The sequence below is a fragment of the Mus caroli genome, chromosome 4, assembly GCF_900094665.2.
Source record: "Mus caroli chromosome 4, CAROLI_EIJ_v1.1, whole genome shotgun sequence".
Classification (NCBI taxonomy): Eukaryota; Metazoa; Chordata; class Mammalia; order Rodentia; family Muridae; genus Mus; species Mus caroli.
In genome coordinates this window covers 120548737-120576055 of record NC_034573.1, presented here as the reverse complement: position 1 = coordinate 120576055, position 27319 = coordinate 120548737, and the positions used below count along the sequence as shown (strand labels likewise).

General features: G+C 52.8%; 1 protein-coding gene across 1 annotated transcript; it reads right to left on the bottom strand.

The window, feature by feature from the left end:
- Positions 1 to 4200: 4200 nt before the first annotated feature.
- On the bottom strand, positions 4201 to 27078 carry Laptm5 (lysosomal protein transmembrane 5). Its single transcript, XM_021160248.1, has 8 exons — positions 26776 to 27078; positions 13433 to 13526; positions 12784 to 12860; positions 10853 to 10978; positions 10455 to 10577; positions 9063 to 9158; positions 7819 to 7911; positions 4201 to 5906 (listed from the first exon to the last, which is right to left on the bottom strand). Exons 1-8 carry the CDS (start codon positions 26866 to 26868, stop codon positions 5817 to 5819), a joined length of 792 nt encoding a protein of 263 aa, XP_021015907.1. The 5' UTR covers positions 26869 to 27078; the 3' UTR covers positions 4201 to 5816.
- Between the last annotated feature and the right edge of the window lie 241 nt (positions 27079 to 27319).

Genomic DNA, 27319 nt, shown 5'->3' with positions numbered 1-27319 from the left:
GAGGGAGGGGGAGGAGGAGGAGAAGGGGAAGGGGGAGGGGGAGGAGGAGGAGGGGAAGGGGAAGAGGGAGGGGGAGGATTGCTTGAACCCAGAACAAGCCTAGGCAATCAAGTGAGAACAAATCTAAAAGGGGGTGTGGGGGTGGAATCAGGTGTCCCAGTCACCTAAGTGATGTAAAACCTCAACTTTTGGGCCCTGGAGAACCTCAGAGATCATCTAGACCAGAGCATCTGGATGTGGCTATGCAGCCCATCCTCCCAGAGAGGAAGCACATGGGCCAGAGGATGCCAGGGGTAACTGCTTGGCTGGGCCATCTAGACCACTGGGATGGTCACAGCACCATCCCCCAGATGGGCTGGCTGTTCACATCCAGCTGTGGCTCCCTCGTGCTGGCCACTCTTGCCTGCTAGGACTCACCTAGTGAGTAACGAGGCAGACATCCTCCAGGAACCTGGGGAAGGGCATGGCTATGGCTCTGGTCCCTAGGAGCCCAGTCAGCCAAGGATGCTCCTGTGTCTGTGGTTGCAGAGACCTACCCAGCTGCTCCACAGATGCTCTGCTGCCACCAAAGGCCCATGGAGAGCAGGGCCAAGTGCCCAGCCTGCTCTTCTGACATTTAAAATGATTAAATGTGGTCAGTGTCTGGACCGGGTATTTCCAGGCCTTGGCATCTCGTTCAAGGAACTGAAATAAAGGCACACAACGATTGCAGAACAGCAAGGAAAAGTATTCAAGAGCAAAGTTACACAAGCAGTCAGGTTTGCTGCAAGTGAGCGGGGGGCTGAGAGAGAGAGAGAGAGAGAGAGAGAGAGAGAGAGAGAGAGAGAGAGAGAGAACACTGAGGGGTTCTGGTTCATTTAAGCTTGCCCTTTTATGGGGCTCAAGGAGAAGATAAGCTGGTTACAAGGGAGCTTAGCAAGAGTGGTTCTATATGTTGGTTGACAGGTTTGGGTTCTGTAACCTTTTCCTACCATGCTTGTCCCACCCCCTTGGATGTATCTGATTTAAACCATATGTATGCTCAATTATGCTCAAACATAAAATGGTAAATATAGTCTTATACTAGAGGACACGGTTTGTCTTACTGACCATGCACCTAAACCATCTAGTCCAGTACCAGATATAGCTAGGGATGTATTTGAATAGAAACTAGCCACAAAAGGAAGTGGGGGGAGCACACACATTCCACAGTGTGAGAGTGTGTGTGTGTGTGTGTGTGTACAGACACATACATTTCACAGTGTGTGTGTGCACAGGTCAATGAACAACTTTCAGAAGTCAGTTCTCTTCCTTCTACCATGGAGGCCCCAGGATCAAACAGGTTATCAGCGCCTTGGTGCAAACGTCTTCACCTGCTGAACCATCTCACGGGGGCCACAACAGGGAGAGTCACTGATGCTTGCTAAGGAGGACACAATATACTCGATTGTTTGGAGTGGGGTGAATATGCAACTCAAGGCAGATATGGTCTCCGATTACCAAGTACAATTTTTGGAAGAGGGTTGAGTATATACTGCAAGCATATAGTGCAAGCCAAGTGAAGTTTCAGGTTTCAAGCCATTCCCTATGCTTGCCTGCCTCCACTCTATTAAACTGGAGTTGTTGCCAAAAGCGATCCAACTGAATGGGGACCCTTAGTCACCCCAAAGTAAAGCAGAGGCCAGGAAAAGGAGGCAGCTGGGCTCCCATCACACACACAGTCCCACTCACTTGTAGAACTATTTGACATCGAGGTTCTACAAAAAAAAAAAAAAGCAAGTGGATTCCTTGCCATGCCAGCAGCTGGAACATTGCCTCTGTGGGATGAAGAGCCATATGTGATGTCACATGTGCTCCGTAAGGGGTCACACCAGCTGGAAGCCAAATACTAGATAATATAGAAGGTGTCAGAGAGGCCAGCAGCCACCACTATGCTCCACTAAAACATGCATCCCTGTCTACCTGGGTGACACTCTCACCCCTTAGTGACCATCCTATCCACATGTCCAGAGGACACACACTTCTCCACCTTGTGGACTTACATAGCAAGTGCTGTGCTATAGTCACCCACCCCTGAGGTCCAGGGTAGGGCGCACAGCAGCCGGAAGTCACCTGTGTGTCATGGGCAAGGCTGGGGCCAGGCCATATCTGTGCTGGTCCCCAGTGTGTTCAGAGATGGAACACGGAAGTGGACTGATGATTTTGCCAGTGTTACAGTCCTCAAGAAACCCATGCTCTCTCAGTGTGATTCTGAGCACTCCAGCGGCTGCCATCTTGCCTGCCTTGGAACAGCACTGTCCCAGTTGGCTTCCTCCTGGCTCCTGCTCAGGCAGCCCTTGGGGGTCCCCATTCCCCATCAAAGAGCTCCTGTCTGAACCTCAAGTAAAGCATTGAGAGGCCCCCACACGGGCTGCCCAGGAGACCACAACGCGCTTGGCTTGGCTGGCCACATGGACTTCCCCCCAAAACCCAGCTATTTCCTGTCCCTAGGCTGCCCCCTCCCCGCTGCCTGACCACAGGGCACAATCCCACTACACAGCTCAGCACCAAGGCTCCAGGCCAGTGCCGGGGGCAGGGAGTGGGGAGGCAGGCAGTACACCCAGACACCTCCTGGTCCTTGGGATCCACAGTCTAGCCCGTTGGTCCTACAGTGATAGGATGCAAAATCAGTCCTCTCTTCTGTGACCGCTGCTCTTGCCCCATCCTCTACATCTGTGGCTCTATCCTCTATTCTGTGGCTGCCTAGGATCAGAGTAAGAGGATCTTCACAAGACACAAGCTCACACAGGCTGAGGCCCTAGCTCATCCCAACAACCCTCACTTGAGACGAGAAACAAAAGGTCTTCATCTACCCAGAGTGCTGTGGGGCCTTAGGAAAGTCACTTGGTGTCTCTGGACCTCTCTGAAGCTCCTTTTCCAATAGGTGTTGGAGTCACATGTTATCATTTCCTTGAGATCTGACTGAAAAAGCAAATAGAAGCAAGGTGGCACATGCCTTTAACCCCAGCACTTGGAGGCAGTGGCAGGCGGATTTCTGAGTTTGAGGCCAACCTGGTCTACAGAGTGAGTTCCAGGACAGCCAGAGCTACACAAAGAGACCCTGTTTCAAACAAACAAGTAACCAAACAGCAAACAGAATACGCAGTGAGATCTTCCATCCCCAGGGAACCCTGAAGGATTTTTAGCCTTTGTTTTTGCTTTTAGGTGATGCTGGGAGTTGAACTCAGAACCTTGTGCACACCAGGAAAGCACTCTGAGGGTTACACTCAGCACTTGGTCTTTTGAGGCAAGGTCTCACTACGCCGCTGTGGCTAACCTAAATAACTTGAGACCCTCTGGCCTCAGCCCCTAAGTGTGTCACCATGCCAGGCCATTGGTCTCTCTTGGTGACAGATCCTGGCTCAAACTACCTTAGCTGTCTCATGAAGTCCCCTCCAGATAGGTCCTCAGCTACTCAGCAGTTCTAGAGAGGCAGGCAGCAGATAGACCAAGGCAGAAAGACACAAGATTTGGAGAACATCAGCCTTGGGTTCCGCCAGATCTGCAGTCTAAACTCCCTGGACTTTCCCTCTGGGCTGAGAGCTGAGAAGCATCAGTGCCACCTTTGGGAAGACCGGGCATGATGGGTTCACTATGATTTCTGTGGCTCACATCCATCTTCATTCAAGGTATGCTCTTCAGGATGACATTGGCCAGGTGAGCAAGCAGAGTCCTGCTGTGCAGGGGGCCCTGCCTGCCTCCACTGGTCTCAGCTGACAGAACACTGAGCCCATCCCCTCCTCCACCCATGGTAGTCCTGTACATTCTACAACTGTAGCCTGGACCAGCCGTTACTTAGCACAACCTGTCCTTCGCTCCTCTTGGTGAGATGCCCCCCTAAGACATTTCACCCTCAGGACCCTGAGGTCACGGACTTTCCCCACAACACTGGCTGATGTCCACAGTGTATGGATCTGTCTCCCAGCCCGAGCCTGTGTGTCCCCAGGATCCAGAGCAGGCCCTGGCTGGAGGCCATCTTTCCCCTTGTCAACAGAGTTCCCCCTGCACTGGGAGATGTGAGGATGATCACATAGCTTCAGGAGGTGACACTGGCAAGCTGGCCAGGCCCTGGGGGATAGGGCAGACGTGCTGTGCACATGTGTGCTAGAGTAATGAAGACTGGAGGACAGAGGCAGGTCCTCTGTCCCTATATCACCCTTCAAGAACCACATGAGACAGAGCAAAGCTTGCAGTTGCTTTATTGGCCCTTCTTCCAAGTCACACACAAGCAATGACACAGGTACAGTGGGAACTTCTCAGCCCTGCAGCCCCATCTACACCACAGACAGGGTGTAGATCCCTAGCAACCTCTAGCGATGGAAAAGCCAGCAGAGGCATATGAACTGACCCTCCTTGCTGCCACCATAGGACGCATGACTCTGGCCGACTCTTCACACCCCATAGGCTAGCCTGGGGTGTGCTCACCCCAACTGGGCAGCCATAGTGACAGACAGCTACCCCCAGGGCAGCCAACTCCAAACCTGCCATCCCCTGAGCATAGCCCAGAGCAAGCAAGCTGAAGCAAGCTGATGTGTGATCACCAGACCCTAAATCTGCCGGTGGCTAAAGTGACTCTTGCAGGGAACACTTGACTGAACTCTCACCACTGTGTGGCCCTAGGGAACACTTGACTGAGGATAAGGACAGCTTGCCATCAGAGCAGTGGCTCATGGGAAGGGATTATTTAAAACAGAAGCAACATTTTTTTTCCACGCTGAACAGGATGGTCAGGGCAGCGGCGAGACTGTTGGACTTCCCAGCCTCCAGGTGCTGGAGAAACTCAAGCAGAGGCTGGGCTCTGTGGTGAGCACTGTGAGTGGTGGGAGGGGCTCCGTGGTGAGCACTGCAGTGAGTGGTGGGAGGGGCTCTGTGGTGAGCACTGTGAGTGGTGGGAGGGGCTCTGTGGTGAGCACTGCAGTGAGTGGTGGGAGGGGCTCCATGATGAGCACTGTGAGTGGTGGGAGGGGCTCTGTGGTGAGCACTGTGAGTGGTGGGAGGGGCTCCGTGGTGAGCACTGCAGTGAGTGGTGGGAGGGGCTCCGTGGTGAGCACTGCAGTGAGTGGTGGGAGGGGCTCCATGGTGAGCACTGTGAGTGGTGGGAGGGGCTCCATGGTGAGCACTGCAGTGAGTGGTGGGAGGGGCTCCATGATGAGCACTGCAGTGAGTGGTGGGAGGGGCTCCATAGTGAGCACTGCAGTGAGTGGTGGGAGGGGCTCCATGATGAGCACTGCAGTGAGTGGTGGGAGGGACTCCGTTTCTATTTCTTTTCCTCCTCTGTTTCTTACTAGATTTTATCATAATTCCTAATGACGGTAGTTGGCTGAATCACTATTTAAGCAAGCTATTTGAAGGAATTATTTTGTTCGTACCCTTTGGGGTACTGGGGGTGGCAAACGGGCACCACGACCATGACCCATCCTGTCACCTGACGGCTGAGTATAAACTGACACCAGGAACTGTTGCTTGGCCAGATTCTCTTCCTGCTGCCGCCTGGCCAAACAGATCAAGCCGGTAGCTGTTAACCAAACGCACCCTAACTTGCCATGGCTGTGCTCTGAACAAGTGTCACTGCTGATGGAGATGAGACGGGCTGCTAGGCTGAGTATCCTGAGCCGCAAAGGGTCACTGAGCCCAGGGTGACTCAGTTGTGAGTGAGGGGTCCCCGAGAGGAGAGGACAGTGAGGGGGGGCACAAGCAGATTGTCCTGTAGCAGGCAGGCCACAGCAACCACCAAAGTGAAGAAGCAGAAGGAGGAAGTTCTACCTCTCCCAGCCCAAGGGCTAAAGGCCTGGTGGGGATCACACTTCTGAGTATGGGGGTGGTGCAGGGTCCCCCTCTGGAGTCTTAGGGGGCAGAGACAAGGCTTCCTCGTAGGACGGCAGAGCCACCTGGGAGAGACAGAAAGGATTACTGAGCACCATCAAGAAGAACCCATTGGTCTAACCTGAGATACAAGGAGCCTCCCCCCACATCCATGAAAATGATGTCCATGCTTGTGTGACTTGGTTTCACTTTTCATTCCCCACAGGGGATGCCCCTACCCCAGCCAGTTAACCTCAGTGTCCAAGGCTTTTGATGAACATCCTCCATCCAAATGTTCTCAAAAGAACTGGCTCCCATCCCTCCTATCCAGGGGGTAGAAACATAACCTGAGATGAGCCACTCAAAATCAAATTCTGTCCCCCTGGTATAGTCCTCAGACTATAGATAGTCCAATCAGAGATACTCTTTCTGCAGGTATTACTAAAAAGATAGGATGTTGGCCTTAGGGCTCCCGAAGCTATTTTGTGACCATAGGGAAGGTCTACCTGAAATGGGAGCCAGGACTGAGGAGAGGAGAGTCAAGAGATAGAGGTTAAATCCAAGATCAGGACACAGTCATACCTACGATAGACTTTTACGTGCTGTGGGCTACTAACTTCCCCTTGGGACTTATATCAACAAGGTTAAGTCTCTGCTACTTGCTACCAGAAATGACATTTCCCACAATTCAAAGTGTGCTCCCAACACTTGGCCCAGCTGCAATGTTCCCATCACTTTACAGTCAGCTGCTTCCAGACACACTCTCTCTTTCCTGTCCTCTCCCACAGGAAGCATTCCCAGAATCACTTGTGTACAGCTCCATGTTCAAGGTCCCTGTGTTTCATACAGAAGTGTAAACGCATCTCAGCAACTGGGTTCACTGTAGACTGTGCACACCTCTAAGACAAAAAGTGGCATCTCAATGTCCTCTACCCTCCAAGATTGGGTACAACACCAAAGGACCAAGAGGCAGTAAGGAAGAAGGAGGGATGGAAGGATGGTGAGTAGATAGATGATGGATGGATAATGGATGGGTGGATGGATGGATGATGGATGGATGATGATTGGATGGATGGATGATGGATGGATGATGGATGGGTGGATGGATGGATGGATGATGGATGGATGATGGATGGATGGATGGATGGATGAATGGATGGATGGATGATGGATGATGGATGGATGGATGAATAGACGGATGAATAGATGGATGGATGATAGATAGATGGATGGATGATGGATGATGGATGGATGGATGAATGGATGGATGGATGGATGATGGATGGATGGATGAATAGATGGATGAATAGATGGATGGATGATAGATAGATAGATAGATAGATAGATAGATAGATAGATAGATGGATGATGGATAAATGGTGGTGGGTAGGTGAATGGATAAGTGAATTGATGGATGGATGGATGATGGATGGATGGATGGATGATGGATAGATGGTGGTTGGTAGGTGAATGGATAAGTGAATTGATGGATAGATGGATGATGCATGGATGGATAATGGTTGGGCGATGGGTTATGAATGTGTAGGTGGGTGGATGAATGATGAATGAGTAGGTGGATAGATGTATAAATGGATAAGAGGTAGATGGATGGATGGGGTAGGTGTGTGGGCGGGTAGATGGAATCTTAGACTATCATAACTGATGTTGTTCACGTTTCTGGTTCGACAGTCTTCTTACAAGTACTGAGACCTGCTGGGAGTTTGACTGTGCTCCAATGAGTGTTTGAGCAGCACAAATTAAACTTAGTGTATTTGGGGGGCAGGGGCACAATGGTGGGAGAGTGGACCTGAGAGGACTGGGAAATGGGAGTGATCAGGGTGCATTGTATAAGATTCCCAATCTCATGCAATATTCCCAAACAATAAAAATAATATGTTGAAAAAAAAAGTGCTGAGGCTCAGAGAAGGAAAGGAACTAGCCCTAAGCAGCACAGCAGGAGAGTGCTATCCCAGGCTTTGGACCCTCCGTCAGGCTCACCTTGAGGAACATCTTGGAGCTGCTGTCCTCCATGGCCGAATTCATGTGCTTCAAGAATTTGTAGCATGTGTACACACACTTGAACATGTAGACCTAGAGGAGAGCCTGTTTAGACTACACTCTGACAACCCTGCTGCCCTCGCCTGAGAGGCGCTGGCCTCCAGGGAACCAACACTCACTCATTCCCAAAAGGCAGCACCCAGCAGCAACTCAGACCCCATGCCACCCCTATTCGGACTTTGGGCTTCCACACATGCCAGCTTGACACGCTCCGGAGACTGTCTTTACTGATACCCACAGCCACCATGCAGCAAACGCTCTTGCAACTTCAGATCTGGCCTGTAGCATCTCTGGACACAGCGAGGCACACCCTGCTCAGCCATCCTGAGCGATGGGGAACTCACTATCAAAGGGACCCCATCCATCTTGAGACCAAGCTCAATGGTGGGAAAGTCCTCTTCAAAACTGCCTTTCAGCTGAGCGTGAGGGTACACCCCTGTGACCCCGTGTGGTGGTTTGAATATGCTTGGCCTGGGGAGTAGGTATGGCTTTGTTGGAGGAAGTGTGTCACTGTGGCGGTGGGCAATGAGGTACTCCTCCTAACTGTGTGGGAGCCAGTCTTCTCCTAGCAGCCTCCAGATGAAGATGTAGAACTCTCAGCTCTTCCCAAACCATGCCTGCCTGGATGCTGCCATGCTCCCACCTTGATGATAATGGCCTGAACCTCTGAATCTGTAAGGGAGCCCCAATTAAATGTTGTCCTTAGAAGAGCCGTTCCTAACTAAGACACTCCAGCACTTAGGAAGTAGAGGCAGGAGAATTAGGAGTTCAAAGTCACCCTGGGCTACATAGTGAGTTTGAGGCCAGCCTGGACTAAGTGAGACCTTGTCTCAAAAACAAAACAAAAGCCTCTGACACATTGTTATTCTTTAAGATTACAGAACACACGGGGCTGACATCTATCCCCAGACAGCACATGAGGCCAGTGTCACAAGAAGCCTCATGCTGGGCCCAGGCAGCTGAGTACTCATGGCTTCACAGACCCACGGCCTCTAAGAAGAAAGTCCCCGAGGATGCCAGACCACATCAGAGGAGCTGAGGCAGGAGAGCTAGGGAGGTTAGAAGCAGGAGGGGACCACAAGCACACTTCATCCTGCCTCCTCATGGTCCAGTGTGGGGAAGTCTGAGCTACTGCCCAGCCTTAACCATGGTCACAGAACCATGGGTGTGCAGGGCCCTCTCACCTTCAGGATGAGCACGGTGATAAAGGCCACTGAGAAGATGAGCATCATGTTGATGAACTGGCTGTGTGGCACGCCTTCCTGGCTTGGGAGGTAATTCTGCAATGATATAGAGCCATATCAATGCCGCAGCCCTGCGCAGCATCACAGATCTCTCTCTCTCTCTCTCACACACACACACACACACACACACGCATATGCATGTACACACACATGTACACATGAACACATTATGCATACACACACTCACACAAATGACCACATATGCACACACACTCATACATACACACATACATTCACACAAATGACCACATATGCACACACACTCATGCACACACACACATATATACATACACACACTCACACAAATGACCACATATGCACACACACTCATGCACTACCTTGGCAACTGCCAACTCAGGAGCCCCAGGGGAAGGAAGAAGAGTGTAGCTGGTGCCTCCTAGTCTGGGAAGGCTTTGGCTGCTAGGAGCCATGTAGTCCTCTAACACCTGGCAGGTTACACCCACCACCATCAGGGTAGCTCCAGCTGGGGCCAACTTTTGGGGCACCTGGTATGAGAGGCACCACCTCTGGGCAAGGAGCAGATATGCCCACACATTCTGTCTGCCTATTTGTCGAAAGAGTCTTGCTAGCCCAGACTGGTCCCAGATTCACAGCAACCCTCTTGCCTCGGCCTTGCAAGTGCTGGGATAACAGGCAACCACCACCACACCTGGCTCCCCTTCTTCTGAAATAAGAAGCACCGGCACTTCCCTGGAGGACGGGCCAGACTCATTCAGGGACTGGTGTGAGCTTTCGGGAGCAACCAGCCAGAAGCCAGAATGAAGATTTCATTCTTGGTGTCTCCTTTTCTCCCTCCCAATCCCTTCGCTAAGGAAAGCCAGCATCTGTGCCCTGAGGACACTCAAGCTGCCCTGTGAAATGCCCCCACTATGAGGAACTGGGTAAGGAAGGTACAAACACTGATGTAAGGACCCCTGGTAGAACAGGTCACTCACCCCCTTCCTAGCTGCCATGCTGAGACAGCAACTGAACTACCTAACAAGCCACCCCAAAGTTCCTGGCCCTCAGAACTGTGACAAGACCTGGTCATTTTAAGCCACTGTGCTTGGCCGTAGTGAGTTAGACAGCAGTGGACACCTGATGTCATTCCTATAATGTACTTCCCAGGGCAGGATGCTGTGAAGCTCATAATGGCCAGACCTTCTTTGACCCTACAAGCTTCTCTCTGATAGTTACTCCCCCAATTCATCATCCACCCCTGAGTGTCCATCCCCAGAAACCCAGCCTCCAACCATGACCCACCCGGCATGGGGGACACCTTGCCCCAGGCCACACAGCCAGGGTGTGACCTGGGCCTCCACTAAGACTCACCATGTGGTTCATGGACTTGAAGTTGAGGTAGGTGGGTACTTCCATGTAGGAGCTGCACAGGGTCAGGATACTCAAACAGAAGTCCAGCAGCTGCAGTGTCATCAAGGGGACCTTAGAAGGACCCTAAGGAGGGCCAAGAGGAAGCATGAAGACCCACGAGCAGGGTACCAAGTGGCCCTCCCTTGGAAGGCTCTCCACCCAAGCCACCAGCCATTCCTTCATGGACTTTGCTCAGTGAAAGGGACATGGGATGGATGCTCACATTGGTGTGTCTGCAGAACTGGGACCACAACAGGGGGCTTCTAACTCCCCAGCCCCACCACCTTCCATCAGCCCAGCCCTTCAAGGACCTGCCCTAGCCAGCCTCCCTAGGTCAAGCCATGCACACGGGTACTCACAGGCCGGGGCCGGGCAAGCTTCAAGTACGCTGGCAATTCGATGTAGGAGCCCAGCAGTGTGAGCAGGCAGAGCATGAAGTCCATGATTTGAAGGGACAGGAAGGGTATCAGGTACTTCTCCCGGTTCTAGAAGGCAAGTCCACCCTGTCAGGGTGCCCCTGATTCACCAGCACTCCACAGGGCTGTCCCTGTTCCTATTCGTCCTGTTACCACCCTGGCTATCACTGATGCTACCAGATCAGTGCTTAGGGCCTGCCCAGATCCATCCAACTCCCATGAGGGGCATCCTGGGGAGAGGAACATTCAGGTGTCTCAGAAGACACCAGGGAACAGGCTCCATATACAGGGGTTCTGTTATGTTTTGTGTCTGTCTGTCTTTTGTTTTTTCCAGACAAAGTCTCATGTGGCCTAGGCTGGCTTCAAACTCCCTGTGTAGCCAGGTATGACCCCGAACTGCCACGTCTCCTGGCTCTACCTCCAGACTGCTTAGGTTGCAGGTGTGCACCACCCCGCCCCATTTGTGCAGTTCTGAGGATTGAACCTTGTGTACTCTGGGCAAGTCCTCTGCCAATTGAGCTCGGCAAGAGTCACAAGATGATGTCAACTAGGGGGCATGGTTACAGGTCCCTCAGAGTGCCCTCAGGATCTATCTGTGACCCCTTTTCTCCTCCCTCTCCTTCCTCTCCTCCTTGGCTACCACAAAGTGAGCAGCTTTGCCAGCCACCCCCTGCTTTCTCCTCATTCCGCCTCATCTCACACCCGGCGAGAGAAAGCTGGCACATTGTGGGCTGGAAACAAGAGCCAAAGCGAACCCTCCCTATTCTCTTGAGGATTTTCATCCCAGCAATGGAAGCTGAATGACAGACTCTGAGGGTGGAACACAAGAGGTAGTGTATGATGTCTACTCTATGGAGAAGGGAACCGAACAGGACATCCTAGCCAGGACACCTAGCTAGATCCAGAATTTGACAGGCGAGGGGACTGGCCACAGGGCCAGAAGTGGAGGCACCGGCAAGGAAAGTCCCAGGGACAGGAGCCTGTCCTCCCTCCAGGTGGTCAAAGTCAGATATGAGAGGACACAGCAAGAGGCCTCAGGAGGTCAGCAGGGTCTCTCTCCCTCGGTGGGAACCCAGCACCCATGCATAGATGTCCCTACTGGGGGCAAAGTCACAGAAAAGATGGTGTCTCGTGGTTATCTAAGCCATCAGAGGTAGCCAAGACACCCTGTCTGAATCTTTAGGGACTCCCTGCTCTGCCTCTCTAGCTGGACACCAAATTTCTGCAGCAGCCTCCACAGCCAACCACACAGTGAGGACATACCCCGGCAGGTGAGGCTCCCAGATTCCACAAGGGTGACCAGGGAGTGAGACACTCCAGGCCAGCATTAAGCCTCCACTTCTCTACCTAACCAGCGTCCCCACCATCTTCAGGGCAGGACTCTCTCCAAGTGGCCAAGCGACAAGGCCAACTTCCTACCTCCCTGGGGGCCATGGGACAAATGGCTGTTCTTCTGTAGGAAGTAGAGCCACAGGATGACTCAATCTCCCCGATTCCCCATCACCCAACTCTCTCTGGGTCTGTCTGCCTTTTTTAGTACAGCCCCACACTCCCAGAGTTTCATGAGCGAGTGTCCCTCTACAGTAGGGGCAGGGCAACGGGAGATCTTTGTTCCTGAGGACAAGCCCAATACTGTCCCTTTCTCTGGATCCCATACTACTGTGCCCCCCTTTTTTTTTTCATCCTTAAAGCTCCAGCCCTACTCACAGGCCACAGAATGCAGATCTCCTGTGAGCATCCCGCCACCCCCAAAGCTCCCCTCATAGCGCAGCTGATTATGGAGTCCCATGAGGGGACAGGTGAAGATCCACGGGGTGCTCAGGACAACAGGAAGGTGTATGCCCCTGGCCGCTCCATCCCTGCACGGGCCTCACCTTGACCACGCCGAACAGCAGGCTAATGCTGATGATGAAGAGCACGCCAATGAGCAGGAAGCTGGAGAGCAGGTCAGCTGCAAGGCAGGGCAGAGACTGAGGCAAAGTTTGAATGGGTTCCGGGGACCAGCAGTGTGAGCAGTGAAGCCTGAGACCAGACCTGGGAGGTAGGCTGGCCCTCCTCACCCAGGTGAGGGCTATGATTGGCAGAGGGCATTTCTGGGCTGGTGTGGACAGGGGCAGTGGGACAGGGCCCAAGGGGCCTTGCTGAGGGGCTGCTGGCACTCAGCTGTGCTAGTTATGTCTGGGCCCCTCCTCCCTGCGGCTACTGTTGCAGAAAGTGGCCACCCGGGGAAGCAGTCCCCAGGCTGGGAGGGGTGAAGGTGGTGGCTGGCCGGGGAAAGACTGGTGGTCAGGGCAGCGTGAAGTGGCCAATATGGCAGGAACTTCCGTCTGAGCCTCAGAACCTGAGAAAGCCCCTGGTGCAAACAGGAGAGCCTCATTTGCATGTGAAATACCCCCAGCTCCCAAAGATTCAGGGGTGCACTGCAGTCCAATGGAAAGGGCAGGCCCACAGATACCCGTGCATGTGTCCTAGTCATACACTACCCGCAGGTCCCCTTCCATCCACCACTGCGCCCAGACATACCTATTCTGAGGTACGGCATCTTGAAGAACCTGCAGGACACTTTACCGCGGGCCACCTCCACCACATGCTCAATGAACAGCAGGACACTCATGACCTAGGAGAGAAAGGACACCACTGAGCTACCATCCAAGCAAGATGCTGTCGAGGGGCTGGAGTGACCGCTTGCCTAGTCAGCGGGCATTCTGGGTAAATTACATGATGTTCAACTGCATCATCCCAACCCTTCCTCTTCCCTGCTCTGTGGCTGCGGACAACTGGCTTGACCTCTCCATGCCTCAGTTTCCTCATCTGTAAATAGGGTTTATACAGAAGCTATCTTAGGCACCCCCCTGTACCCAAGAAGGCACAGGAGAGACTCAGAAGGACACCCTGGCTCTCACTGCACCCTGACTGCACCCCTTCCCTGTACCCGCAGAACAGGCTGTGGCTGACACAGGATTTTGGTCATCATACTCAAGCATCATGGAGCTCCAAGTCCATGAACCATCAACAAAGGTCTAGGATGCACTGTAGAGTCCCCAGTCCCTAGCAGAGGTCTAGGACACACTGTAGAGCCCCAGGTCCTGGGTAAGCCAGTCCCAGTCACCACAGACCCAGAGTACCTACGTTCCCAGCTATAAAGGAGCCAATAACGACAGCCTCTTAGAGCTGTGGGGAACCAGCCAGGATGCCTGGCCAAAGCACACAGCAGATATGAAAACTCCATCTGTACAACGAGGCGCAGGTGTGACTTGGTCTGTTGGCCCCCAGCAAGGATGCCTGGGTCTCGCTTACTGATGTAGCTGTTGCATTGAATGAACAAATGAATGAATGAATGAATGAATGAAGCCTGTTCCTGGGGGACCCTTACCATGCAAGACAGAGAAGAGATGATTCTGACAGGCCTAAGTATTGGGTATCCCAGCTTCTAAAGCTACAAACGCTGTTGGGGACTGCATTTTGTCTACACCACAGCCGTCTAACAGAAGAGCCCCCATGCCACGCAACCACGTGGACCTCACACCCTTCCATGTGTCTGTGTCGTCCCGAAGCTCTGTGCCTCCTCCCCACTACAGCACACTCAGTTCTCCGGGAACAATCTACCCACACTGAGATCAGGATCCACCCCGAATTGTGTGGATACACTTTATCAGCCTAAGTTCATGTTGGCTTACCAAGTGGCAGGTCACACTGAGTGGACAGGCAGCCAGACCTTTATCTGTTTCCCTTTCCAAACTCTGGGTGATTGGCTCATTAGTTTTGGTATCTAGCTCATAAATGGATCTCGATCTGTCATTTGGAACCCCAAGTTCAGGAGTCCGAAAGAAGGGCGAAGCAGGAAATGGATGGAGAGACGGCTATGGGATTTGGATCCAGATGGCTGTGTGTCCTTGAGAAGTCGCTTTTCCTCTCTGAATTTGCCCATCTATAAAAAGGCAATTGCAGGATGCAGGAGGCACAGACTGCATGAGTTGGAAAAGCTCTAGGTTGGGCCTGGCAGGAGCTGAGGCCAGAGCCTGCCTTGGGCTGGACACTGTCTCTGTCTGGCTCCTCCTGGAGCTTCTCCTTTGCCTAATGTGAAGTGATTCGAAGGCTCTGCTTCATCCAAAATGGTGGCCGCTGCCCGAAGGGGCAGCAGGATTGGTATGTGGGGGTGGGGTAAGGGTGGGGGAGAGGTGCTGAGAAAAGACTGCAGGCCTATCCCCCACGCCTGAGCCTGTGCCTGCCAGGTGACTCAAATGAGACAATCTCAACTTCCAGCTGCCAGGTGAGCCCTGGGTGTACTTGTATATTGTGAGCTCTCTCTGTTCTTTTCAGAAGTTCAGAGAGAGAGGAGGCTTGTCTGAGGTCTCACACCAAGGCAAGAGTAAGGCAACACCCAAGTCTTCAGTGCTGTCCTTGCACTGTGCCACCTCCAAACACCCTGAGCCATGTCCGCTGGTCCAGACCCGGGAAGGAGTAGTCACCGTGGCCACACACCAACATCTGGAAAACTTTGGAATATGTCTACATCCCTATGCTCTGTGCAGTGTACTAAAGACGCTGTAAACTCACACCAAGACCTTCCAGAGGTTAATTTAAGAAGCGGCACAGACGTTAGGAACCCTGGCATTGGGGCTGGGGCACAGGGACAGTGCTTGCCCAGCATGCAAAACATCCTGGCTTGATCTCCAGCCTCCCACACACTATGCATGGCACAGGATATTGTCATCCAACTTCCTGAGAGGTAGAAGCAGGTCATTGACGCTAAGATATATAGTAAGTTTGTGTCCAGCCTGAGCTACATGAAGCCCTAACTCAAAATGAATAAACAAATATTCCAATACTGCATCCAGGAGGGTGACCCAATGAGGGTCACCCTAACTGTTACTCCACTTTGGAGACCAAGGCTCCTCATAATCCCTAACCCCACAGACTCCTCACCCTGGCCCTGTACTCTGAGGGACACTGCCATTCACAAACCAGCAACAACCATAGCAAGTGGCCAATGACCCAGGACGTGCCTTCTCCCTGGGTCTCTGGCCTCCTGGCCCTGCTGAGGCTGCTCCTGCATCCTCCCTTATAAAATCCTCGAGAGGGCCGGCCAAGGGGCCTCCCTGATCCAGGTAGCAGGAGTGAGCAGTGTTTGTTAGGCCCGAAGTGTTTCCCCGCAGCGAGGGAGCAGAGAGGAGGTTTCTGCCAAGCAGCTTGGATCTCTATTCAAGACGTTGCTGAAGGGTTGGGTGAATCTGTCCTCATTTGCCAAATGGAAGTCTGGAGCTCAGAGAGTGTAGGTACCAGCCCGAGGTCACACAGTGTCTTAGCCAGGGTTTCTATTCCTGGACAAAACATCATGACCAAGAAGCAAGTTGGGGAGGAAAGGGTTTATTCAGCTTACACTTCCACATTGCTGTTCATCACCAAAGGAAGTCAGGACTGGAACTCAAACAGGTCAAGAAGCAGGAGCTGATGCAGAGGACATGGAGGGATGTTACTTACTGGCTTGCTCAGCCTGCTCTCTTATAGAACCAAGACTACCAGCCCAGAGATGGCACCACCCACAAGGGGACCTCCCCCCCCCCATCACTAATTGAGAAAATGCCCCACAGCTGGATCTCATGGAGGCACTTCACCAAATGAAGCTCCTTTCTTTGTGATAACTCCAGCCTGGGTGAACTTGATACCCAAAACCAGCCGGTACACACAGAAATGCAACCTAAGAGTTAGCTCAGCAGGAAGGAGGCATCCTCGGAGACTACCACCTTGTGTCCCCAAGAGAAAGAAGGGCAACTCCTGAGATTACTAGCCCCACTGTGTGCAGAGACCTGAACACAAGTCTGGCCTACAGTTACCCATAGCTCAGCAAAAAGGACATAATGAGGCTGTCTAGAATCCAGCAATGGGGACAGAGAGGAAGAAGGCTGCCCTGCTCCATTGGATGGAACCTCAAATCTCTGTCCCCACCCCTCAAGGCTCCTCTCAGGGCTGGTGACCCTGATCACAGCCACCTGCCTCCTCCCTAGGAACTACACAGAGCCCCTGGCCCTCAGAACAGCAGACTCTGGAAACCCACAGGCTTTCTTCCTGTCTGTGTCACCTGAGATGCTGGCTTCACCCTGGCCCCTCCCATACCTCAGTTTTCACCAAAAGAAGAGCGCTGTTGAGTGTGAGGGCAGAGCAGGTCCCCCCTGCCCCTGCCCCAATCAATGGCCTTCTACCCACAAAGCCTCCAGCTGCACAGCTATCAGAGGACACAGTGCTCAGCCATGGCCCCATACCTCAGTAAGCATCCTAGCTCCAGAGAAGCAATCAGCTCTTTCAGGGCAGCCATGAAAAGACAGAGGGACAGAAAGGGGGATTTCCAGGCCTAGCCTCCCCCATCACTGATGCTGGGCTCCACCTGGCTGCAGTCCTGAGACTCTCCCAGGCTGCAGGTGTGTGGCCGGCCGTGTCTCTGGGACTGTGCTATCCTCTCTACAGTGGAGGCAGATGCTGTTGAGCCTACTGTCCCCACCCCAGCATCCTCTCTCCATATGGGCCACATTTTGTGGTTGTGAGCTCTGCACCCTGAGTTAACTGTTGACCTCTCTGGGTTTTGGAATGAAGATGAACACCTCCTCCAAGGTTCCTTCAGGGTCCCAGGACTCACGGGACACAGAGCTGGCTGGTGTACAGCTTGAGCAGGACTGAGCACAAATGTAAAAGAGTGTGAGGAAGACTGGCTAGGGACAGACATAGTGATGTGAAGAGGAGGTATCAGGCTGCCAGCGACAACCATGGTGATGGAAAGGGGCCACACCATTTTCCTGAAGTAGGCCTGGCGTAGGTGACAGGGACAGTGGCGGGTGATTGGAGGAAACACCAGTGGCATGCTGGGAGGCAGGAAGTAACAGCTGTGGTCTCTGTGTTGACACTGCGGCCGACACTGACGGCACATGTGGGAACGTCGGGGTGACGACGACGTTCAGATGCAATGGTGATCCCATGAGGGTGATCACAGAGGGCCGAGTCGCTGGCCCCGCTCTGGGTGCAAAGGCAGGAGAGGAAGGGGGAAGGATGGGGTCCTGAGAAGGACAGGAGTCCCTCGCTTCAGAGTCTTCTTGGAGCTTCTCACCAAGAAAGCACCAAGAGTTACCAAACAGTGGGGCTGGAGAGATGGCTCAGCGATTCAGAGCCCAATTCCCAGCATCCTCATGGATGCTCACAACTGCATATATCACCCCAGTTCCAGGGGACCCAGTACCCTCTTCTGACCTCTGCAGGTGCACAGACACACACGTAGATGAAACACCCCCGTACACAGAAAAAAACTAGTTAAAAAAAAAGTTATTTCTAAACAATTGAGAACAACTGCTTAAAGCCATCCTCCCTTTCTGGCTGTAAATCCATTTTCTGGGGCTCTCCCAGGAGCCCCCATTACAGGCAAAGCCATGTTCTAAGCCCCTTGTGCAATCGCAACCCTGGCACTTCCTGATTCTGCCTCAGCAATTTAATCCCACCGAGGTACTGCAGGATCCACCCTATAAGCTACTCATCAAAAGGAGAAAAAGGAAACGGGGGGGGGGGGGTTTCTTAGCAACCCGTCAAGATGAGCTTGAGAGTCATGCCCCGGCCTGTCCTCACCAACAGCGGGTCCTCGGTGTCACCCACACCCTTCCATCATTGACCCAAAGGGCAGATCAGCCCTGCCCTGTGTCCCACTGGGTGACCTGGGACCTTGAGAATTTGCAAAACTCTAGGCCTTTAGGATAGCTATTAATCCCTCCCTGTGACCAGCTGGCCACCCTGGGGAACCCAGTTCAACTCATCTGGGAGGTCACAGAGAGAGACAGAAATGTCATCAGCCAGGGGAAGCTCTCTCCTCCCCCAGCCCCTGCTTCCTGTCACAGTTTATCGGGGTGATTGGGTGGGGTCACTCCCCCAGAGCACTATCTCTTCAGCATACCCCCAGCTTCTATATGCCACCACAACACCCTCATCCTGCCTGCACGCTCCACTGCACCCAGCTGGCTCCCTCCCTGTGCCAGAGTCACCTGAGCTGGCTTTTTCCCATTTGCTGGTCCCTCCCCACTGCCTGGACTCTCTGTGGGGGCTCAGAGCCCCCCCCCATGTCGAGGTGCACACCTGGAATCCCAGCACATGGGGATGTAAGCAGGAGGATCCTTGGGAATTATCCTTGGGAACATAGAGAATCCAAGGCCAGCCTATGCTACATGAGACCCTGTCTCCAAGATAAGAACAGAAAAAAAGGGGAAAAAAGGAGGGAGGGAGGTGGAGTAGAAGGAGGGAGGGAAGGAAAGGAGGGAGGAAGGAGGGGAGGGAGGGACAAAGAAGAGAAATGAAGAAAAACTGAAAAGGAAAAGAGAAAAGAGAGAACCCCAGTATACCTGCAAGAGCCCTGTGTGGCCCGCATCAGTCCACCTAAACAGCTCTGTGCCTCAGTTTCCCCAATATAGAAGAAAGATCAGAATCTTCCCACCTCAGAGTATCACTGTGAGAAGAAAATGAGGAGACATCTATCTACCGCAAAGAATGATGGCCCAGAAAGGTGGGCTGGTCCCCATGGAGCACATGTGTATGAACAAGAAGCACAAGCTACCAGAAGCTGCAGCCAGAGCCCCAGACCTAAAGCCACCCAAGCACCATCTTTCCTCTCGGGGAAACAGGGGAGGCTCCCACTGTGAGACCCTGTGCAGCAAAGTGGAGCCTGGGGGACAGGGCCTAGGGGTGAAACTCAGGAGTGTGAGGCCACAAAGACACTGCCCTGGGGAGCTCCGAGATCCAGGGCAGTCAGGACAGTCACCGAGCAGGGCAGTGGCTGTCAGGAGATCTCAGGGGACAGTGACTTGGTGAGAGTTGGACTTAATTTGGGAGTGGGCTATCTGTATGTCTGTATGGGTGACTTATGAGTTAACGGTTTATAAAAATTGAAGCCATTAGCAATCAGCTGACACCTATTGTGTGCCAGGGCTCAGCTCTTATCAAAGATAACTTGGGCCAAGTCAACTGCTGCTCCGGCCTGTAAGGCCGAGAGTGTAGAGACGCAGCATGCAGGATCTAAGGACCCTAGGGAAGCTCAGGGACACTGGGGCAGCGGGGGTGTGGGGGTGCTCAGGGAAGAATTCTTAGGGGAAGGGAATGTCCCTGGAAAGGTGCTCAGTCGTAGCAGATTCCGCAAGAGAAAGACAGTGTAAGCCCTCACGGAGGAAATGGAGGCATCCCTCTTATAAACAGGATTGGAAGTCATCCAATCACACAGTAAGCTCCTCCCCACCCCACCCCACCCCAAGTCCCCTGTTAGTGACAGCAGTATGTGGCTGGAGAACCTGTGGGACAGGCTGGGAACACCGAGGTGGGTATGGCTGACAACGGCCCCCCAGGAGCAGTCAGAGCACACACAAAGCCCCCCTCACATATACACACACACACACACACACACAGGGGGAGGGTGGAGAAACTGCTTGTGGACGTTGTACATCGTGGTGCGGAGCCTAGTGCGCACCACGATGTACAACGTCCACAAGCAGTGATTAATTATTTTATTTATTTACATGTCAAATGTTGCCTCACTCCCACCCCTCCCTCACAGAGCAGCAGAGCTGAGCATCACTGATGACACTTGACACGGTTTGCCACCAGCGCCTCAGGACATGCTGTCCCCAGAGCACTGGCAGCCAGTTCTAGCCATCTGGAGATCCCCTCCCCAGCAAGGCTGCCCACCAGAAGAGAAGACCGGAGGCAGGTCTGCCCCAAGACCCAGGAGCCAGGAAGGGAAAGGCCAGGTCACAGGACGGACAGAATAACAGAGCTGTTCTGGGGAGGTTCACCAAGGAATCTCCCTGCCTTGGCAATCATGAGAAACTGTTCTCTAGGCTCAACCCATGGCCTGGTTGCTCATCATCAACTTCCTGTAAATCCACCCCGAGCAATCCCTCACACCCACCACTTCCTATTTATCTTGTTAACTGATGTTACCAGAAAAATAAAATAAAATAAAAACCTATACCTCCTTAAAACACTAAACACGACGCATCAAACTACAAGTCAGATGGGTTAGAGTCGATGATTGTGGAGGGTTGGAATGTTACAGGTCCAAAGTCAGCTTATGGGAGGCTGTTTTCAGCCCCTAAACGGACATTTATCAAAGACACGGGAGCACATCTTTAACCTAACAGCTTTGTGACCATTGGATAAACCCTTCCAGAATGTGCTAACTGACCCAAGCCTCCACCAACCCAAAGACTAAAAATGTCCCAGATAAGCATCCGAGGCCACATGGCAGAGACTTGTCTGTTTGGCTGTAATGTGGTGTTTCCACCAGCACGTTTTAAAAATCTGTTGGCTTGAGTCTTTCTTTGTTCCGTTTCTGTAAAATAAAAGATGTCAGGGACCTGACAGCGCGTTAAGACCTTCGGAGGCAGGGGCTGTTTGCTCTTCAACAACCATTTTCAGAGCAGAAACCCACAATAATAGCACTGGGTGTTATGATAGCTGTAATTATTAGGCACCTACTGCATGTTAAGTCCTCCCCTGAATGCTGACATGCCCTCTCTCACACCCTCCTGAGCCTCAGCCCTCTGAGGCAGGCTCTATCAGGAGCCTCACTTTCCCCATGGTGCAGATGATGCTGAAATTGAATCTTGACATGTGTGCCCTACATCTAAGAATATGGCTGCTGGGTGCAACAGCTCCAGGCTGGTTACCAGGACCACCACTGTGCCCCAGCTTCTGTCTGGATCAGGAACCCAGGCTTTTTGTTCCTTATCACAAACCAGTTGGCCTATCCCCTTGGCAGCCCCACTTGGCTTCCCTGTGCCCTAGTTTCCTCTTCTACAGAATTGAGAATGTAGAGGCAGCTGCTGTGGGGGTAGGGTGGGGCTCTCACTTGACACGCTGACTCCCCAGGCACCTGGAGGAACCCGAGGCTCTGTTCTGAGGATAGGATTAGAGCCAGGTATCACCAGGTGCTTTCCTGGAGTTCTGAGCACCCCACCCTCACCCCCAGTCTAAGGCAGATGGGTCTCCTAGGAGACCCAAGCTCAGAACCAATCCTTTGTACTGAACCACTGCTCTGGGCTGAGAATGAAAGCCTTGCTTCTTGGGTCACTGTGCCCTCGTCCTGGCAGAGAAGCCTTGGCCTGGCATAAACCAGTCCTAACTCAGTGCAGCTTCTACCCCCTGGCACAGAAGTTTTGGATGCCTCCCTGGTTATGCCTCTCCCACAACAGGGAGACCCTCCAGCAAGATGTCCTAAATGGTACTGAGGAGAGACCAGAACCCCGGCCTAACTCTGCTGGCCTCCCCACAGCAGGAAAGACACACAGAGGTGGCCAGATCCTGCCTCTGTCCAGCCAGGGTATTAAAGAGGAAGGTGCTAGATTGTCAGGCCTTAGCTGAGACTTTCCCAAGAGACCAGTGGGGCTGATTTTTAGATCCCTGTTGAGCACTTGAGCTTTCAAAAGGAGACTGACCTCTGCGGTTGGTCACATGGCCAGCTAACACCCTCCTCCCGCCCATGTCACCAAGGACTGCCAAGCTCAGAACCTCGGAAGAATCACCCTTAGCACAGAGACCATTGGCCTCCACTAACAGCTGGAAGACGTGAGGCTCAGACAGCAACGATAGACACCTGTGTGCTCAGGGTCAGGTCCCCAGTGAGTGACACACATCCAGTCACTGCCCACAACACAAAGTTAAGGAGGGAGACTTGGAGTTCCGAGGCAAGCAAGTCAGGAGGACTTCCTGGAAGAAGCTTCCTTGAAGATCCCAAGAAAGAGAAATGAATCCCAGAGCACTGAGAAAGATGAGGGGCCTCTCAGACAGGCAAGCTACCCCAGCCAGGGCCTAGGAGTCCCATTGCCCCTTCTCTGCCTGTCTACACGATTTGAACACTTTGGTACACAGAAAGTCACCATCCTGGTTTTCTGTGTACAATGCAGTGCTCTGTCAACATGACACAGTTGCCCTGCTTTAAACCACACACGATGTTTATCTGCGAGTTGCTGGCCAATCCATGCACCAATAAGCCCGTTACCCAGCACGTGGGGATAGACAGCTCTCCCATACTTTGTCCATTCCACCCTCCAGAAGAGAAACCTCATTCCCAGATCCACTGAAAGAGGAGAAAGAAAATTTCACAGAGAAGATGCCTGCAAGGTGCACCACACTTCTAAGCAATGCCTTAAGCAGGCTGATTGTCACGCAGGCCACCAGGCACACCCCAGTGAGACACAGTCCACCAAATACCCGGCAGAATTCCTCAGCGCCATCCCAGTCTGCAATCCCAGAGACTCCAGCAGACCAGAGAGCCCACTGCTGCCCGGGGGGGGGGCGGCAAGAAGGATGGCACCCGGTGTGACAGGAACCCAGACTCTGAAACAGAAAAAGGATATGGACAGAAAGAGAAAGCAGTCTGTAGGTCCTGACAGGCAGTTGTCACAGGCGTGTCCCACTGATGTGAGACAGGAGAGGGACACTGGGGAGTTCTCTGCACTGAATCTGCCGCTTCCTCTAAATCCGAAACTGTCCTGAAAACAAAATGCTTGTTTTAAAAAGCAGTCTTTGTGCTGAGCCTCGTGGGGCTGGCCTGTGATGCAGAGGTTCTGAAGGCTGAAGCAGGATGCACACAAGTTCTAGGCCAGCCCGAGCAACTTAGCTGACGCTGTGTCAAAATAGAAAGAGGAGTGGGAGTGTGTTGGTGGGTTTCCCTGGTACTCCTGAGGCCCTGGGTCCCACCCTTCCTAGTATCACAATAAAGGAAAGAAGAAGAAGAAGAGAGGGGAGAGAAATATCTCAGTGGTGCGCACCTGTAAACACAGACCTGGGGAGGCTGAAGCAGGAGAGTGAGTTCTAAGCCGGCTTGGGCTGCGTAGCAAGACCTGGCCTCAAAGACATGAAAGAAAAGAAGGCAAATTCAGAAAAGCAAGGGGAAAATAGACCTTTCACAGTTCCGGGCTAGTGACTGCCCATTCATCCCCACTCTCTCTGGTGTTAGCTTGCTCCTTCCACCTAAGAGTCTGTGTAGATTTCTCTGGTCACTGCAAGTACCAGCCCCACCCCACCCCCACCCCAATATCAGGAAGAGAAGCAGGAACCCAGCAAGAGAGAGCCCAGGGATTTCTCTACTAAAAGGCCAGCCAGTGCCCCCTCTCCCTTCCTGCCACCAACTTAGGACACAAGGAAGAACTCAGAGGCCATCCAGGGACCCTGCTCTCATTCCCCTGTGCCCAAGGCAAACCGGGGGCCTGGAACATCTGAGCACAAACCCGTTGGCCAGGTAGGATCTTCCTGTAACTGCACCCTACAGTTCCACAAAGCGTGGCCCCATCTCGGTCGTCAATGGCCCAATTTAATCCTCCCCACAGGGACCAAGTGCACAAATAGCTCTCAACGTACAGAGAAGTCACCCATGGCTGGCTCCAGATGACGGCAGCATGAGTGACTGGTACATCTGGTGGTGGCTTCTCTTTTTTCTACCCAGATGTTTGACGTCCTGTTGGCACACCTGGCACCCACCTGCTGCGCCAAAGGAAAGCCCCCCCACAACCCCCAGCCCTTTTCCTGGTGGAAGGGAAAAGCGCCTCTGGCCAAGGAGGTAGGAAGATCATCTGTGTGTTCTAACCCAGTCCCTGGGATGGGTATCTGACTTCCAGGCTTCTCTGCTCTTTCTTATACCCCCACCCCGCGGCTCTAGAACATTCCATGGCTCTAAATGACTCACATACCACGCAGTGGTTTTGCAGGCTGCACAATCATGGCTCACATCTAGGGACCTGGAACGGTGGCTAGGAGGTGACCTTCTTACACAATGCCAAGAATGACCAAGCCCCAAATAACACTGGAACACCAGAGGAAAGGCTCAAAGGCTCAACTTTACGCAAAGTCACTTCCTCCCCCCACCAACTGTCTCAGTAGGGTCTGGAACCTGGCATACCTTGCCTCGGGCACACTAGCTCCTTATCCACACTCCCCCTCCCACACTACAGTATCCCCACCTGTGACACTCTTTCCAGGAAGCCTTCCCTGATCGCTTGACCCACAGTGTCCTGATCTCTATGGAAACAGGACATCACTCATGCACCCACAACTGAGGTGCTTGGACCGCATGAATAAAAAGAAAACTCAATGGTTGCACGATGCGGCCTGCCGGGTTTATTTACTTTTTAATATGTTTATGATATTCTGAGATGCCAGCCAATCAGACAGGAAACACTTCTCTGAAAGACAGGAGCAGAGCCTCCAGAGCAGATGGAGCAAGGGTTCCAGAGACGGCAAGCCCCTCCACCCCACTGAAGCCACTTAGTGACCCACCCCCACCCCCAGCACACTGCAAACGTCTGAGTTCAAAGATCCCATTCACGGCCCCTGGTCCCCACTTTAGATAGGGAAGAAAGCCCCAAACCAGGTTTTCCCAGGAGCTCAAACAGCTGAGTCCGGCAGAGCTGGCATAAGGACCCTTGTCACGTCCTTCCCAGAATGCTGTGCTATCTCAGCGATGACAATCTGAAAGAATTGATGCCGAGACAAGAGTGCCACCGCCCCTCTCAGCTCCTGTGCTGGCTGAGGCTGTACAGGACAGACTCTGAGTCCCCTCACTCCCCATGCCAGGCCCTAGAACAGTGGTTCTCAACCTATGGGTTGAGACCTTTTTGACAACTCTCTATCTCTAAAAATAAATTTACATTATGATTCATAACAGTAGTAAAATTATGATTATGGAGTAGCAATGAAAATAATGTTACGGGTGGGGAGGGGGGGTCACCACAACGTGAGGGACTGTATTTAAGAGTCACAGCGTTAGGAAGGTTGGGAACCCCTGCTTTCGGTGGACAGGTAGGTCAGGACACCACTCATGGAAAGGCGGGGGACCATGTTGCACATGTCCCTCATGCTTTATAGATATCAACTTCACCCACACAGCCACCCAACACACAGCTCTTATCATCCTCATCTTCTGTTTTGATCTAAAGAAACAGGCTCAGAGAGGTTCAACAAGTCATCCGAGACTGCACAGCAAAGGCTGGGAATGGGGGAGGGGGGCAGGGAGGCGCACACAAGAGCTTAAGGACAGAACTGGTTTGTACCACTGCCTGGTGCCACACTGCCTGTGGCCGGAAGCAGATGTCACCAGGCTCTGCGCAGCAGCCTACGGATTTAGGTTGATTTTGAGGAAGCTCTTCCAGGCCCAGGAGAGCTGTTAGCCACAGGTTCTGTCTGAGTCACTGAAGCCAAGAAATGTTTGGGCCTCAGAGAGCTAAGTGTGGCCAGGGCCAGGGGGTGAGGGGTAAATCCCAGCAGAAGAGAACAGAGACTCCAACTTTAGGCCACTCCAAAGGGAGAGCCTTATCCCTGGGCACTAAGACTGGACCTGGGGTCACACTGTGACAATGACAGCCACTGTGACATGCTGGCTCCCCCTCCCCAAGCAGTTCCCCAGGCACAAAGCTTAAGCCATCCTTGAAGGGAGAAGGTGGAGGCTTGACTGAGCTGTGAGCTGAGAGGAAGCAGTCCCTGGTTCCCACTAGAAGTCCAAAGGTAACCCCAGACCCCAGACTAGGAAAGGGCCCAGAAAGCCCTACACCCGGGCCTGTGTGGAGCTTGGCATCCTGGAGCAATCCCAACCTGCACTCCTCCCCGTTGCCAGCCTGCCTTTCTCTTTGCACAGCCACAACCTAAAGGGCACTCACTATTCTGTTCAACTCCACAGGGAACTACTAAGGCCCAGAGTAGCACAGGGATTGTCCAGGGTCCCACAGACAAGTAATAGGTAGCAATCCCCCAGTTGGAAGGTCTCAGTGTGTCCTCACGCACACTCACACACACACACACACACACACACACACACACACACACATACCAAACACCCCAGACTCCCCAATACTCACTATGTGGTAAATGGCCAGGGCTATGGTGGCGACTCGGACGTTGAAACAACAGCATGTCTGTGTCTGTCTGACCGGCGCTGCACGGGAGGCCATGGTGCGCAGTCCCCTCTTCCCAGGCTCTGAGTAAGGAGTCTTGGGCCCACAGCAGAACAAAAAAGAGGAAGCCACAGGCTGCCCGCCTCACTTCCGCCTTGCCCTCAGACGGTAGGGGCCAGGTCTGTAAGTCTGGGGTGTAGCAGCTGCAGGGGAGAGAAGGGGGGGGCCACAGGGAGCCCGACTGAGGCATCTACCACTCCCAGGGGCTCCAAGGCTTCACCAGAGCTGGGCTCCGCATTTATATGCACTCTGCTTCCTGGATGCTGAACACCGCCCTTAGAAGCCCTTTTCTAGAAAAAGAATCAGATATGGAAATCTGTCCCAAATCAAACAGTAGTTCGAATGGAAGGATTCAAACTCAAATGTGTCTGGTTGTAAAAACAGTAGCTGTCAGTAAACTGCTCCTTCGAGATCCTGTGAAGCTTAGCTCCTTACCTGGGCTGTTCCA